The sequence below is a fragment of the Tamandua tetradactyla genome, chromosome 7 (assembly GCF_023851605.1).
Source record: "Tamandua tetradactyla isolate mTamTet1 chromosome 7, mTamTet1.pri, whole genome shotgun sequence".
Classification (NCBI taxonomy): Eukaryota; Metazoa; Chordata; class Mammalia; order Pilosa; family Myrmecophagidae; genus Tamandua; species Tamandua tetradactyla.
Genome location: NC_135333.1, coordinates 41,214,909 through 41,227,445, shown reverse-complemented (window position 1 = coordinate 41,227,445; position 12,537 = coordinate 41,214,909). Strand labels below are relative to the sequence as shown.

The window sequence follows — 12,537 nt, the reverse complement described above, 5'->3', positions numbered from 1 at the left end:
AAGGTGCTGTGTCAGATGACCCAGGGGCAGACCCCGACCTCACCCTCCTGTGGGATGACCCTCAGTGAAAACGGGGACCCCACTGCCACTGAGCAACCAGCAGGGCTGACTGCCTGCTCTTCTGTGGGAAAGGCCTGGAGACAGCCGGCCTGGGTCTGCCAGGCCGAAAATAGACACCATGTTTTATTTTTATGAGAAAATAAAATCACGTTTTGGCTGAATGGCTGAATTTGCTAATTCACAAGAGGAGACGCCAACCTAGTTCTGAGGAGACGCCGCTCAGGTGTGACAGGGGGATCAGGGCCGTCAGGACTCACCTATGTCACTGTTGGCCTGGATCTGCCCTCTGGGAGGCGGGGGCACCGCCTGCTCCTCGGACCTTTAAAGGTGGGGGGACAAGAGGCAAGACGTGGTTAGCTGAAGGTTCGGTGTCCCACTAGGGCTTGGCAGAACCCTGGCCCTCTCCAGGGAACAGAGTGTCATGGGTCAACGTGTAGGTGACCCTCTGGGAACTGTTCACTCTCCAGGTCAGGCAGGCAGGGCCGGGCCTGGAACAGGCAGGCTCCGTCCTGTGCTGACTGAGCATGCTGGGCCTCGCCCACAGGCAGCGCCCTCCTTTCTGGTGCGCCCTAACATGCCTGCTTCTGCACCTTTACACTCAGCGTTAGTGCACCCACGTGGCTCACTAGTACTGACCTGGTATGGGGTGGCTCACTGGGCCAGCCCCCCGCCCTCTTCTGGCCCCCACGCCTGCTACGGCAGGGGGCAGCAGGAGCCGCTCAGGGCTCTGCGTGAGGGGCTGGTACAGCTGTGCTCCCAGAGCCACCATGGGGTAGGTGTGGGGAGCGGGTCTGGGGGGTAGGGGGGTGGTCCCCGAGGACCCAGCCGCCATGCCCGAGCCTCACCTGGCCTTGAGCACCTCCTGCACCTTCTGTTCGAGCTCCAGCCTCCTCTGCCGCTCACGCTCCAGCTCCTGCCGCAGCGTCTCCGCGTTAGTCTCCTCCCGCAGCTTTCGCAGCTCCTCCTCTGCAGGGAAAGGCACGGCCGGTCACTATACATGGCCCACAGAGCAACGACGCCATGCTCGGGGCGTTGGGCCACCAGGCACGGTCTTGCCCTCTTGGCAGGCCCCAGGCCTGCATTCCTGGAGCTTGCAGAGTGCTCGGAGGAGTGGGCTCTGCTGCCCTGTCTGTGGACAGCAGGCCGGGTGAGGAGTACTTCTCTACTCTGAATAGGACGGGTGTCAAATACAGACACAAACGGCATTTTGCCAAACTGCCCCAAGCTAAGAGGAAAGCCAGCTGGAGCGGGAGTCACCCCCCGCTGAATTTGCTGAATACCCAGGCTGGCGGGGTTTGGGGCTCGAGATACACCATCAGCAAAACCAAGCCATCCTGGGGCTCAACTGCCATTGGGGGCAGACAGACAGATACCATGTGGCATATGGGGTACAAGGAGCCCTAAAAAGCAGGGAGAAGGAGCAGGGGTGGGGGCTGCTCACGAACAGCCCCAAGAAGGTGTCCTGTGAGTCACCACCGAGACCTAGAGGAAGAAGTGGGGCTGCTCGGTAATGGGAAGGGCCCGGGCAGGGGGCAGCCTTTGCACAGAGGTGGGAGCTCCCAGCCTCCAGCACCCTAAGGGAATGAACCTGCATGGTTCCAAGCCACTTGGTGGGGGGTATTTCGCAAGAGCAGCCAGAAGAAACTCGTACAGGGTCTTCCACGTGGAGTCTACAGCTCACTGACTGCCACAAAGTGAACACACCCATGTGGCCAGCACACTGCAGCTCCACAGGAGCCCTCGCCCCCCAGGGCTGACTGCTAGCAGGTTCTGGGCACAATGAGTGCTGCCCCTTTAGGACTTCATATAACTCGGGCACACTGGCTCCCAGCCTGGGCTCTAAACCAGGACACCTTGGGGCCGACAGTCCAGCCATGCCCAAGGCCACCCTGGACCTGCCCTCCTCTTCCTGGGCAGCCACCTGTGTGGCAGGTGTGGCTCACAGACCTGAATCTCACCCACGCATGTGAGCATGCACATGTGAACACACACAAACACGATCGCTGCACAATTTCGTCTGGTTTTTAAAGACCACAGCACAGCTGGGAGGCTTCCGACGAGGCAAAAGGACCTGGAGGGGCCAGTAAACAAGCCATGGCCTCCGCATTCTGTTCCCACAGAGCAAATCTGGCCATGTCCCCTCCTTGCTTAGAGCCACACTGGAGGGCCCATTCCACCCTCTGGACAAGGCCTGAAGGGTAGCTGCAGCCTCTCCTTCTCCAGAGGCCCCATGGGCTCCTCTGGACACTCAGGCTGCTATGTCTCGCCATCTGCAGAAGGTTCCAGGACTCGAAGGACCAGAATCAGGCAGACATGGCAAGAAGCCCATGAGTAGCGGGAGGGGTAGCGTGGCTGCCCACAGCCTGGGGGACAGATCTCCTGACATGGTCAAGAGCCCAGTGAGGGTGAGACCATTTGGTCAAGCCTGGATGCCACGCTGACCAGCCACAGGGATTGCTCCCTGCTTGGCACACTCCCTACTGGCCTCCGCCAAGAGAGGACCAGGCCCCAGGGGGGCCTGTGCCCAGGCCAGAGACCAGGACCTCGCAGCCTCGTGGCGCTAACTGGGCACCGATGGAAGGAGTCAAAGAGCATGTGTGAAGGTTCTGGAACCCACTTACACAGCCTTATTCTGGGCTTCAAGGGTCTTCCCCCAATCACACTCCACCGGTTGGCCCAGCAAAGGTCTTCAGTGAAGCATGGGGAGCCGCAGGGACAGGCCTGGGGCCTTGGTCAGGCTGGGCCAGGGCAGGACCCTGGCAGGCCTCCTACATGGCGCTGATGAGAAGGGCGGGCAGGGAGGTCTGGCCTGGGAGGGGCCGTAAGGACGATGGGGAGGCCTGGCTGTAGAGGAGGGACGTGCTGCCAGAGACCAGGGTCCCTGAGACCCCTTTGTCCCACCTGCTATCGTGGAGCTCCCAGCTGTGGGAGCTGCAGGTTGCAGCCAGTTCCTCCACTTCTTTCAGTGACAAAGGAACGATGGCCCACCTCTGACTCCCAGAGGCTGCAAGGCTGCTGGGTCAGCTCAGATACCTCCTGCCCATCACCAGGCCCCTGACGCCCCAAAGTTAGCTGTAACCTCAAGGGAAGAGAGTTAAAGTCAACTTCAGGAGCCAGAAGCCTGGGTCCAAGAGAAGATAGGAGTAGGGGCAGCCCACTCAGCTGCAGCTACAGCATAGTTCATGGGAGCACCTAGCCAGCTCGCAGCCACTCTGGCTGAGGGGGCAGGGTGGGTGGGGGAACCCTGGGGCTGGCAGGGACCCGGAGGGGCAGTGGGCAGCTGCCGCAGTGTCCAGGTGCCTAAGGGCAGCTGGGTAGGAGGGACAACAAGGAGGGGCCCTTCACTGCAGATCGTTCAGCCCCAGGCCTCGCGGCACCCAGGAGAGTCCTGGACCCACTGCTGATGGCTGTCTGCCCTCCTTCCACACCTCCCCCCCACCCAGAAAGCCCCCCAGGCCTGCTCAACCAGAGTCCTCCACCTGGGATACGTCCCGGCCCAGCCACCGGACCAGCACACTCCCTAGCACTGCTGGCACTACGGCTCCATGGGTACGTGACCCTCTGCTTCCCATTCTTTGTGGACAGACTCAAGTGGGTCCTGGTCCCCCAGCCTGGCTGCACACAGAGCAGCCTTTGAGGAGCAGCCGGCATGATGTAGAGTTACAGGTCTGAAAGCTCTCTGGGCTACAGCACAGACTTCTCAAAGCACCACACGGCACCCACAGGCTGCAGCCTGGTGCTTTGAATTCTAAGGGACAAAGCCTGCTTAACTCGGCATCCGTGCAGTGTGACATCAGGACACACAGGGACGAGGGCTGGAAGAGATGCGGATGGCACTCCTGCCCTGAGCGCACCAAGTCTTATCGGAAGCCAAGACCTAGAGCAGACGGGACGTCGGGACAAACTGTCCCATATTCCCTTGGGTCGCTTTATCTTAGGACTGGGATCACTCGGCGAGCGCCCAGCTGCTCACGGTGGCAGGGAGTGGGCACAGCCTGCAGGCAAGTGCACACAGCTGCTGAAAAGCTGGCACCTCCTACACAGCCCAGACTCCTGCAGACTGGGGATGGGGTTTGGGCAGCACTGGAGGACACGGAGACTTCCAAAAGCAAGTGTGGATTTGGGCCCAAGGGCTGGCCTGTGAGCACCACACCAGCTGCTGGAAATGGCTCAAGGCAGACATGTGGGCCATCTGTGGAGGCAGAGCTAACACCCCAGGAGGGTGAGCGGCTGCTGCCACCTGATGCAGCAGCTAGTGGCCTGCTCACCCCACCGAGCAGTCCGTAACTGTCACACATGACAACCGCCCAGAGGGCTGGATAGCCACTCCTATCCGGCCAGCCTGACCCCAGAGGCATCTGCGTGCTCCAGTAGCTATCCCGAGGACATTCCTGCATCCGGTTGCTATACCTGTGGGCACCGGGCGCCTGTCCACACCAAGGCCCCACCTCTGGAGCCCGTCATGACACAGCACCAATAGCCATGCCGACTCTGCAGCTGGGCCATCCAGGGCAGGGAGGGCACCGGGGGAGAGCAGGGACGAGGCTCCTGAGCAAGGTGTCTGGGGAAGCCCGAGCTCATGAGGGAGGGGTCTGCAGCATGCCTGTCGGTCCCCGAGATCGCAGTTCACAGGGTCCACCCCAGTACCTGGCTCACCTCTGCCTTAGGCCACCCAGAGCTCGACCCCAGATGTGGCCACCTTCAGAGACTGCTTCCCCCAACCTAACCACAAGCCACCCCAAGAGCGACACAGTAGCCACCTCTGCTGGGTCCAGCCGTCTCCTCACCTGTACCTGCAGGCACAGGTGGCCTCCCAGACCTGCAGGACCGGCTACCTTCACCTTTTTTTTTTATTAATTAAAGAAAAAAAGAAATTAACACAACATTTAGAAATCATTCCATTCTACATATGCAATCAGTAATTCTTAACATCATCACATAGATGCATGATCATCATTTCTTAGTACATTTGCATCGATTTAGGAAAAGAACTAGCAAAACAACAGAAAAAGATACAGAATGTTAATATAGAGAAAAAAATAAAAATAATAATAATAGTAAAAAAAAAAGGAAAAAGAAAAAAAAGACAAACAGACAGACAAAAGAAAAACCTATAGCTCAGATGCAGCTTCATTCAGTGTTTTAACATGATTACTTTACAATTAGGTATTATTGTGCTGTCCATTTTTGAGTTTTTGTATCTAGTCCTGCTGCACAGTCTGTATCCCTTCAGCTCCAATTACCCATTATCTTACCCTGTTTCTAACTCCTGCTGGACTCTGTTACCAATGACATATTCCAAGTTTATTCTTGAATGTCGGTTCACATCAGTGGGACCATACAGTATTTGTCCTTTAGTTTTTGGCTAGACTCACTCAGCATAATGTTCTCTAGGTCCATCCATGTTATTACATGCTTCATAAGTTTATTCTGTCTTAAAGCTGCATAATATTCCATCGTATGTATATACCAGTTTGTTTAGCCACTCGTCTGTTGATGGGCATTTTGGCTGTTTCCATCTCTTTGCAATTGTAAATAACGCTGCTATAAACATTGGTGTGCAAATGTCCGTTTGTGTCTTTGCCCTTAAGTCCTTTGAGTAGATACCTAGCAATGGTATTGCTGGGTCGTATGGCAATTCTATATTCAGCTTTTTGAGGAACCGCCAAACTGCCTTCCACAGTGGTTGCACCATTTGACATTCCCACCAACAGTGGATAAGTGTGCCTCTTTCTCCGCATCCTCTCCAGCACTTGTCATTTTCTGTTTTGTTGATAACGGCCATTCTGGTGGGTGTGAGATGATATCTCATTGTGGTTTTGATTTGCATTTCTCTAATGGCCAGGGACATTGAGCATCTCTTCATGTGCCTTTTGGCCATTTGTATTTCCTCTTCTGAGAGGTGTCTGTTCAAGTCTTTTTCCCATTTTGTAATTGGGTTGGCTGTCTTTTTGTTGTTGAGTTGAACAATCTCTTTATAAATTCTGGATACTAGACCTTTATCTGATATGTCATTTCCAAATATTGTCTCCCATTGTGTAGGCTGTCTTTCTACTTTCTTGATGAAGTTCTTTGATGCACAAAAGTGTTTAATTTTGAGGAGCTCCCATTTATTTATTTCCTTCTTCAGTGCTCTTGCTTTAGGTTTAAGGTCCATAAAACCGCCTCCAATTGTAAGTTTCATAAGATATCTCCCTACATTTTCCTCTAACTGTTTTATGGTCTTAGACCTAATGTTTAGATCTTTGATCCATTTTGAGTTAACTTTTGTATAGGGTGTGAGAGATGGGTCTTCTTTCATTCTTTTGCATATGGATATCCAGTTCTCTAGGCACCATTTATTGAAGAGACTGTTCTGTCCCAGGTGAGTTGGCTTGACTGCCTTATCAAAGATCAAATGTCCATAGATGAGAGGGTCTATATCTGAGCACTCTATTCGATTGCTTTGGTCGATATATCTATCTTTATGGCAATACCATGCTGTTTTGACCACTGTGGCTTCATAATATGCCTTAAAGTCAGGCGGTGCAAGACCTCCAGTTTCGTTTTTTTTCCTCAAGATGTTTTTAGCAATTCGGGGCACCCTGCTCTTCCAGATAAATTTGCTTATTGGTTTTTCTATTTCTGAAAAATAAGTTGTTGGGATTTTGATTGGTATTGCATTGAATCTGTAAATCAATTTAGGTAGGATTGACATCTTAACTATATTTAGTCTTCCAATCCATGAACACGGTATGCCCTTCCATCTATTTAGGTCTTCTGTGATTTCTTTTAACAGTTTTTCGTAGTTTTCTTTATATAGGTTTTTTGTCTCTTTAGTTAAATTTATTCCTAGGTATTTTATTCTTTTAGTTGCAATTGTAAATGGGATTCATTTCTTGATTTCCCCCTCAGCTTGTTCATTACTAGTGTATAGAAATGCTACAGATTTTTGAATGTTGATCTTGTAACCTGCTACTTTGCTGTACTCATTTATTAGCTCTAGTAGTTTTGTTGTGGATTTTTCCGGGTTTTCGACGTATAGTATCATGTCATCTGCAAACAGTGATAGTTTTACTTCTTCCTTTCCAATTTTGATGCTTTGTATTTCTTTTTCTTGTCTAATTGCTCTGGCTAGAACCTCCAACACAATGTTGAATAATAGCGGTGATAGTGGACATCCTTGTCTTGTTCCTGGCCACCTTCACCTTTGACATGACTTGGCCCAGCCGAGCCACTCCCAGGCAGAAGGCTTGGGGGAGGTTCAGCAACGGCATGGACGGAGGAAGGCCCCACCTGCCATTTCTGGGGAGCCACTTTCCATCAGCTGCAGAGAAGACACAGGGGGCAAACAGGGCAGCCCCCAGGACAGAGCACCATCCACTCAGGCAGAAGGGTAACAAGGGTGGCATGCAGCCCTGAGCACCTGGGCCAGTTATGTGTGTCCCATGGCAGTTGGACAGGGGCAAGGCCTGCCCGGGCAGAATGTCCAGGCTCCCTGAGACGGACCAGGCACCCATTTCTTAGGACCACTTCCCTCCACAAGCAGGTCCTGGCCCACGTGCCAGCCCAACTCCGTCCCCTCCCCATATCACCAAACACTGTGACGCCTCAGGGCCCAGGAGCCTCTGAGTTAGTGGGCACGTCCAGGCTGGCTTACCAGGCAGCAGCGGGTTCCAGGCTCTGCCCAGCGACCAGCAGCGCGTGACCCTACCCAGTGTCAGCCCCGGGGTGGCCTGTGGGGGCCTCAGGCCCAAGTGACCGGGTCAGTCTTGGCTGAACTTATACTGACCACCCAACTGTGGGTTTATAAGATGAGTCCTCCTGGCAAGACTGCAATCCCCAGAGGAAAAGCCATATTCACTTGAAACCAAGGCGTTGGACAATTTCCCAAAACTCATCACTGGACCTGGTCACTGGACCCCATCTTGAGCCCAGTGATCCCGCCTGGGGCCTGATGGTACTCTGAGCCGAGGCAGGTCCCCACTGCACCCCTGCTGCTGGCCAGCTGACATCTTTGTGGCCTGAGCCTTTGTTCTGGGTGGGACTGGGAGGTGTCCAGGGCATCTTTGAACTGGGAGCAAGGGCAGGACCTCGAGACCTTGAAGCTGAGACCAGGAGGCCTCCAGAGGCTGCTGTGCTGCTGTGGGAACCAGTCCAGCAGAGGCTCAGAGAGGTGAAACAAGCAGTGGTGTGGCCCGGCAATCCATACTGGTTTACTCCCAAGAGAACAAGAAGCAGAGACCAGGCTGGACGTGTGCACACGACCTTCCTCCGACCTTCCTCATGGAGCTGCCCACAATCGCCAGGAGGGGAGCGGCCCAGATGCCCACCACCCAGGGGGATGGACACAAACAGTCCCAACGGGGGGGGCGTTAGCCAACTGTGAAGAGGAAGGAGGCTCCAACTTGCCATAACCTGCAGGAACCCCGAAGTTGGACAGACACCGAAGGACAAGTGTACAGGCCCTCTTTAATGAAATCTCTAGTGGAGACACACTCAGAGACAGAAAGTGGATGGGGTTCTGGTGTCAGCTTCGCCAGGTGGTGATGCCCACTGGGCAAGCAGTAGCCTGACTGTTGCTGCAAGAACATTTCGTGGCTAGTTGATAAACCAGAAGGCTGGTGTATTAAATAAGTCAGTTGATCGCATCTGCGGCTGATCATATCTGCAATCAACTAAGGCACGTCTCCCACCAATGAGATAATCCGATCAGTTGAAGGCTTTTAAGGGAGAAGAGAGACTCCTTCACGGTTTCTCCAGCCAGCGAACCTCTCCTGTGGAGTTCGTCCAGACTCTGCACCGGAGCCACCAGCCTCACAGCCTGTCCTGCAGCTTCAGACTCTTCATTCCCATGGTTGCGTGAGACAGCTTTATAAATCTCACATCTACAGATCTCTCCTGTTGGTTCTGTTTCTCTAGAGAACCTCGACTAACACATGGGGTATCAGGGCAGGACACGAGGGGAGAGGAGGTCAAGCCTCCACTGGGGTGCGGAAGCCCTTAGGGGTGCATGCTCTGCTGGTGGCAGTTCTGTGAACGTGATTGCTGTCCCTGGGACAGAGGCCGGAGAGTAATTACAACAGGAAATTCTGAGACGTGTAGACGTTACTACAGGTAAAAGTTAAACAAGAAAAAGCAGTGTTGGCAGCAGCCTCTGCACTGGGTGGCAGGGATCATGCCCAGGCCAGGGTGGCTGGAATAATGGACAGAGTGACCGACAGTATGCTCTGGGTGAGGCCATCCAGCCTGAGGTCATGACTTGGGTTTTCCGCCAGCCAGGGAGGAAGTGTTTAGGTTTCCCGAGCCAGGACCAACGCACCGAGTAAATATTAGTAAGCAAGCCCCCGCACTTCCGCTGCCTCCACACAAGGTCAGCTGTCCCCCTGCACCAGCCAGGCATCCCCCCAACCCTGACTCACCCGAGCTCTGAGTGCAGCTGGTCAAGTGCTCCCTTGGTGAGTTGCAGGAGCCCCCACAGGCCTAGGGAGATGGGGCACCCCACCCCATAGAGGACTGCCTGGCTGTGGGCAGCGCTGGTCCTCGCCCGAGGGACTTCTCCAGACTCCTTGACTGTCCTGGAAGAGAGCATGGCCCTCGCACGTCCAGCGTCTTTCAGGCCTGAGGTTCTTGACCTGTTGAACTTAGCAACCCCCCTGTGGCCAAGCAGGCCAGGGGCAACCAGGTGCTCAGCCAAGGGAGAGGAAGCCCAGGAAGGGGGTTTGGGGAGGAAGGTGGACCTCGGTCCAGGGCCTTGGAGAAGCTTCTGGGCTCAACTGGAAGCAGAGTTCAGGCTGGGCTGGGGCCACGAGAGAACATCCAGGGACAGCAGTAGCTAGAGAGCTAGAGAGGGATGTGGACGCCCAGGCGGGGGGTAGGGAGCATCCTGGCTCCTCTAAGGCTCTGGTCCATTTGGAGGCCGGTAGGGAGACCCTTCCTCCAAGTCCGTCTGCTCAGCCCCACCCTGGCTCCCAACTGGCTCCAAACGGCAGCCAAAGGCTCCTTTTACAGCCCAAGCCAGAACTGGTGGCTCTCCTGTCTGAAACCTGAGCCCGGCTGCCCCTCACCTCCCTCCAGCCAGCCCTCAGCCTCACTTCTTTCCATGGGCTGGGTGCTGCTCTGCAGAGCCAAGGGGCAGCCCCTTCCCATCCCCACAGGCCAAGCCCAGAGCGGCCCCCTTCAGCCCTGCAAGCCACTGCACCCCCACTGCACCCCACAGGTACCAGCTGGCCACGAGGCAGCTCCCTGTCCTTTCTTGCAGCCCACAGACAGCCACATAAACAGAAGCAGCAGGGGCCACCTACTCCTTCCCCGAGTTTCTTCTCTGTCAAGGCAAACGGCTCCTTCTAGGCCCAGCCTCTCTGTCCCCTGATGTGAACCAATGACTGCAGTGCTGACTGTGGGTGCCATCGCCTGTCTCCCCCCTAGAGGACAGAGTTAAGTCAGTGGCAGTGCAGGGCACAGCTGCCACTTAGCACAGGACAAAGGAGACGCACGTTCCCAGCATCGGCTCTTCTTCCTCTCCATGTAAGAAGACAAAGAGGAAGACCACTGTCTGCCAAATACAAAATGCTGAGCTGGTGACACAAGGTAACCTCATCCCGCGCCCAGCCTCCCACCAGGAGCCACGTCCTCCTGGAGCTGGTGCTGGGTCCACCCTCCCGCCCCCATCCCCCCCTTACCCTCCATCCCCCCACCCCTATTTCCCCCACCATCCTTACCCACCCCCCCCACCCTTATACCCTCTGCCCTCCAACCTCGGGTCAGGCCACGCCTTCACAGCCCTCCCCAGCCCTCCTTCCTCCCAAGCCCTGGTCCTCAGGCCTGGAAGCTCCTGCTCCTGCTGATGCACAGGGGGCCCTGGGCCCGAACTGGGGACTACCTCACACCCTAAGCTGCCCACACACCTCAACAGAGGGCCAGCCAGAGCAGTGCCCACCCAGCCACTCACCGTGGCCTGTCTCAGGACGCAATGCTCCATCAGTGGGGGGGCAGAGGGATGAGACGGTTGCCTGGGGTAAACAGGGCCACCCACAGGGCAGGGTGACAGAGCCTCACAATATCTCCCTGTGTGTTTCCCCCAATTTGGTGGCTTAAGTCAACACTAATTTATTCTCTTCCAGTGCAGCGGTCAGAGGTTGCAGGGCTAAACCATAGCTGCACTCCTCATGGGGGCTTGGGGGAGAGCCATTTCGGGGCCTTTCTGGCTTCCGGTGGCTGCCACCTGCCCCTCCGTGCTCCGTCCAGCACCCAGCTCCCTGGCCCTCTGCCACTTCCTTCCCCTATATGGCCCCCCAAGGACCCGAGGTCCTATAATCACCTCTGCAAAAGCCCTGTGGCCATGTTGGGTAGCATTTTCAGGACCGGGATGCCTTTGGGGGTTGGCATCTTTGGGGGACCCATACCTCCTTGAGACAATAATCTGAGGGATGAGGAGCCGTGGGAGGGGATGCTTCTCGGCCTGGCCCAGAGCAGACCTCCTTCTACCCGGGCGTCGCAGGCCACAGAGGAATGAGGACGCCCTCCATGAGCGGGTCAAAGGGCCTCCAGGTGTGCAATGGGGGTGGGCACCGCTGGCCAGCCCCCACTCCCCACCCACCCTCTCCCACTGGCCCCAGATACACCCTTGGGGAAACCCCACGGCCTGACACCAGGAGCTCTCGCCACCCCCTGGAAGAGCTGCTGAGAGTTGTCCGCCCAAGCTTCCCGCTGTCCACTGCAGGACGTGGCACTGAGTCCTGGCCAGGGGGCTGTGAGCTCAGAGTCCAGGCCACGTGGGGCTTTCTGCACGTGCTCAGGACAAGGACACCATCATCTCACGACGCGGCAGCAAGTGACAACTGATGGGGGCCCTGCAGCAAAGCCCCACCCCAGCCAGCTATGCAGGAGACAAGCAACAGTGTTGGGACCCACCTGAGGCCCCACAGCCCGGTTCCTCAGTAGGGGTGGAAGTGCAACCCCCACATTGAGGTCCTAACCGCAGTCCCAAGCATGAGACCTTATTGAGAGTTAGGTTTTAAAGACGCAGTTAGTGAAGATGAAGCCAAACTGCAGTAGGGGCCCTGATCACGCAGCCGGTGCCCTGAGAAGAGGAACCTAGACAAGGAGGGGGAGGCTGCAGAAAGACGAGGCAGGGGCAGGGAATGTGGCCACAAGCCAAGGAGTGCCGGGAACCACCCAAGCCAGAAAAGGCTGGGCAGGGGCCTCCCTGAGGGCCTGCAGAGGGAGCAGGGCCCTGCCATGCCTGGTTTCGCACCGCTGGCCTCCAGGGCTGGGAGAGGATAAATCCCCACTGTTCACAGCCCCCACTTTTCTATGGTCCTCTGATACAGTGACCTGAATGCTCAGACCCTCACCTTCCCAGATCAGGGCCCCTGGGCCAGCAGGTGTGTTAGCCTGTTAGAGACCACTGGGCTTGCAGGGGAGGGAGTGGCGGATGGAAGGAAGCCGGGGAAGTGCCAGGGAGCCAAACAGCCTGGCTCAAGGAACACACGGGAA

The 12,537-nt window shown here is 55.9% G+C and overlaps 1 protein-coding gene across 5 annotated transcripts in view; it reads right to left on the bottom strand.

The window, feature by feature from the left end:
- Positions 1-12,537, bottom strand: part of GRAMD4 (GRAM domain containing 4) — a 96,328-nt gene that overhangs the window by 17,625 nt on the left and 66,166 nt on the right. For all 5 annotated transcript variants that reach the window (XM_077169196.1, XM_077169194.1, XM_077169192.1 and 2 more), the window contains exons 4-5: positions 906-1,026; positions 318-379 (exon numbers count right to left, since the gene is read on the bottom strand). In XM_077169196.1, coding sequence (XP_077025311.1) covers positions 318-379; positions 906-1,026 — 183 coding nt within the window. The remainder of the gene's footprint in view (positions 1-317; positions 380-905; positions 1,027-12,537) is intronic.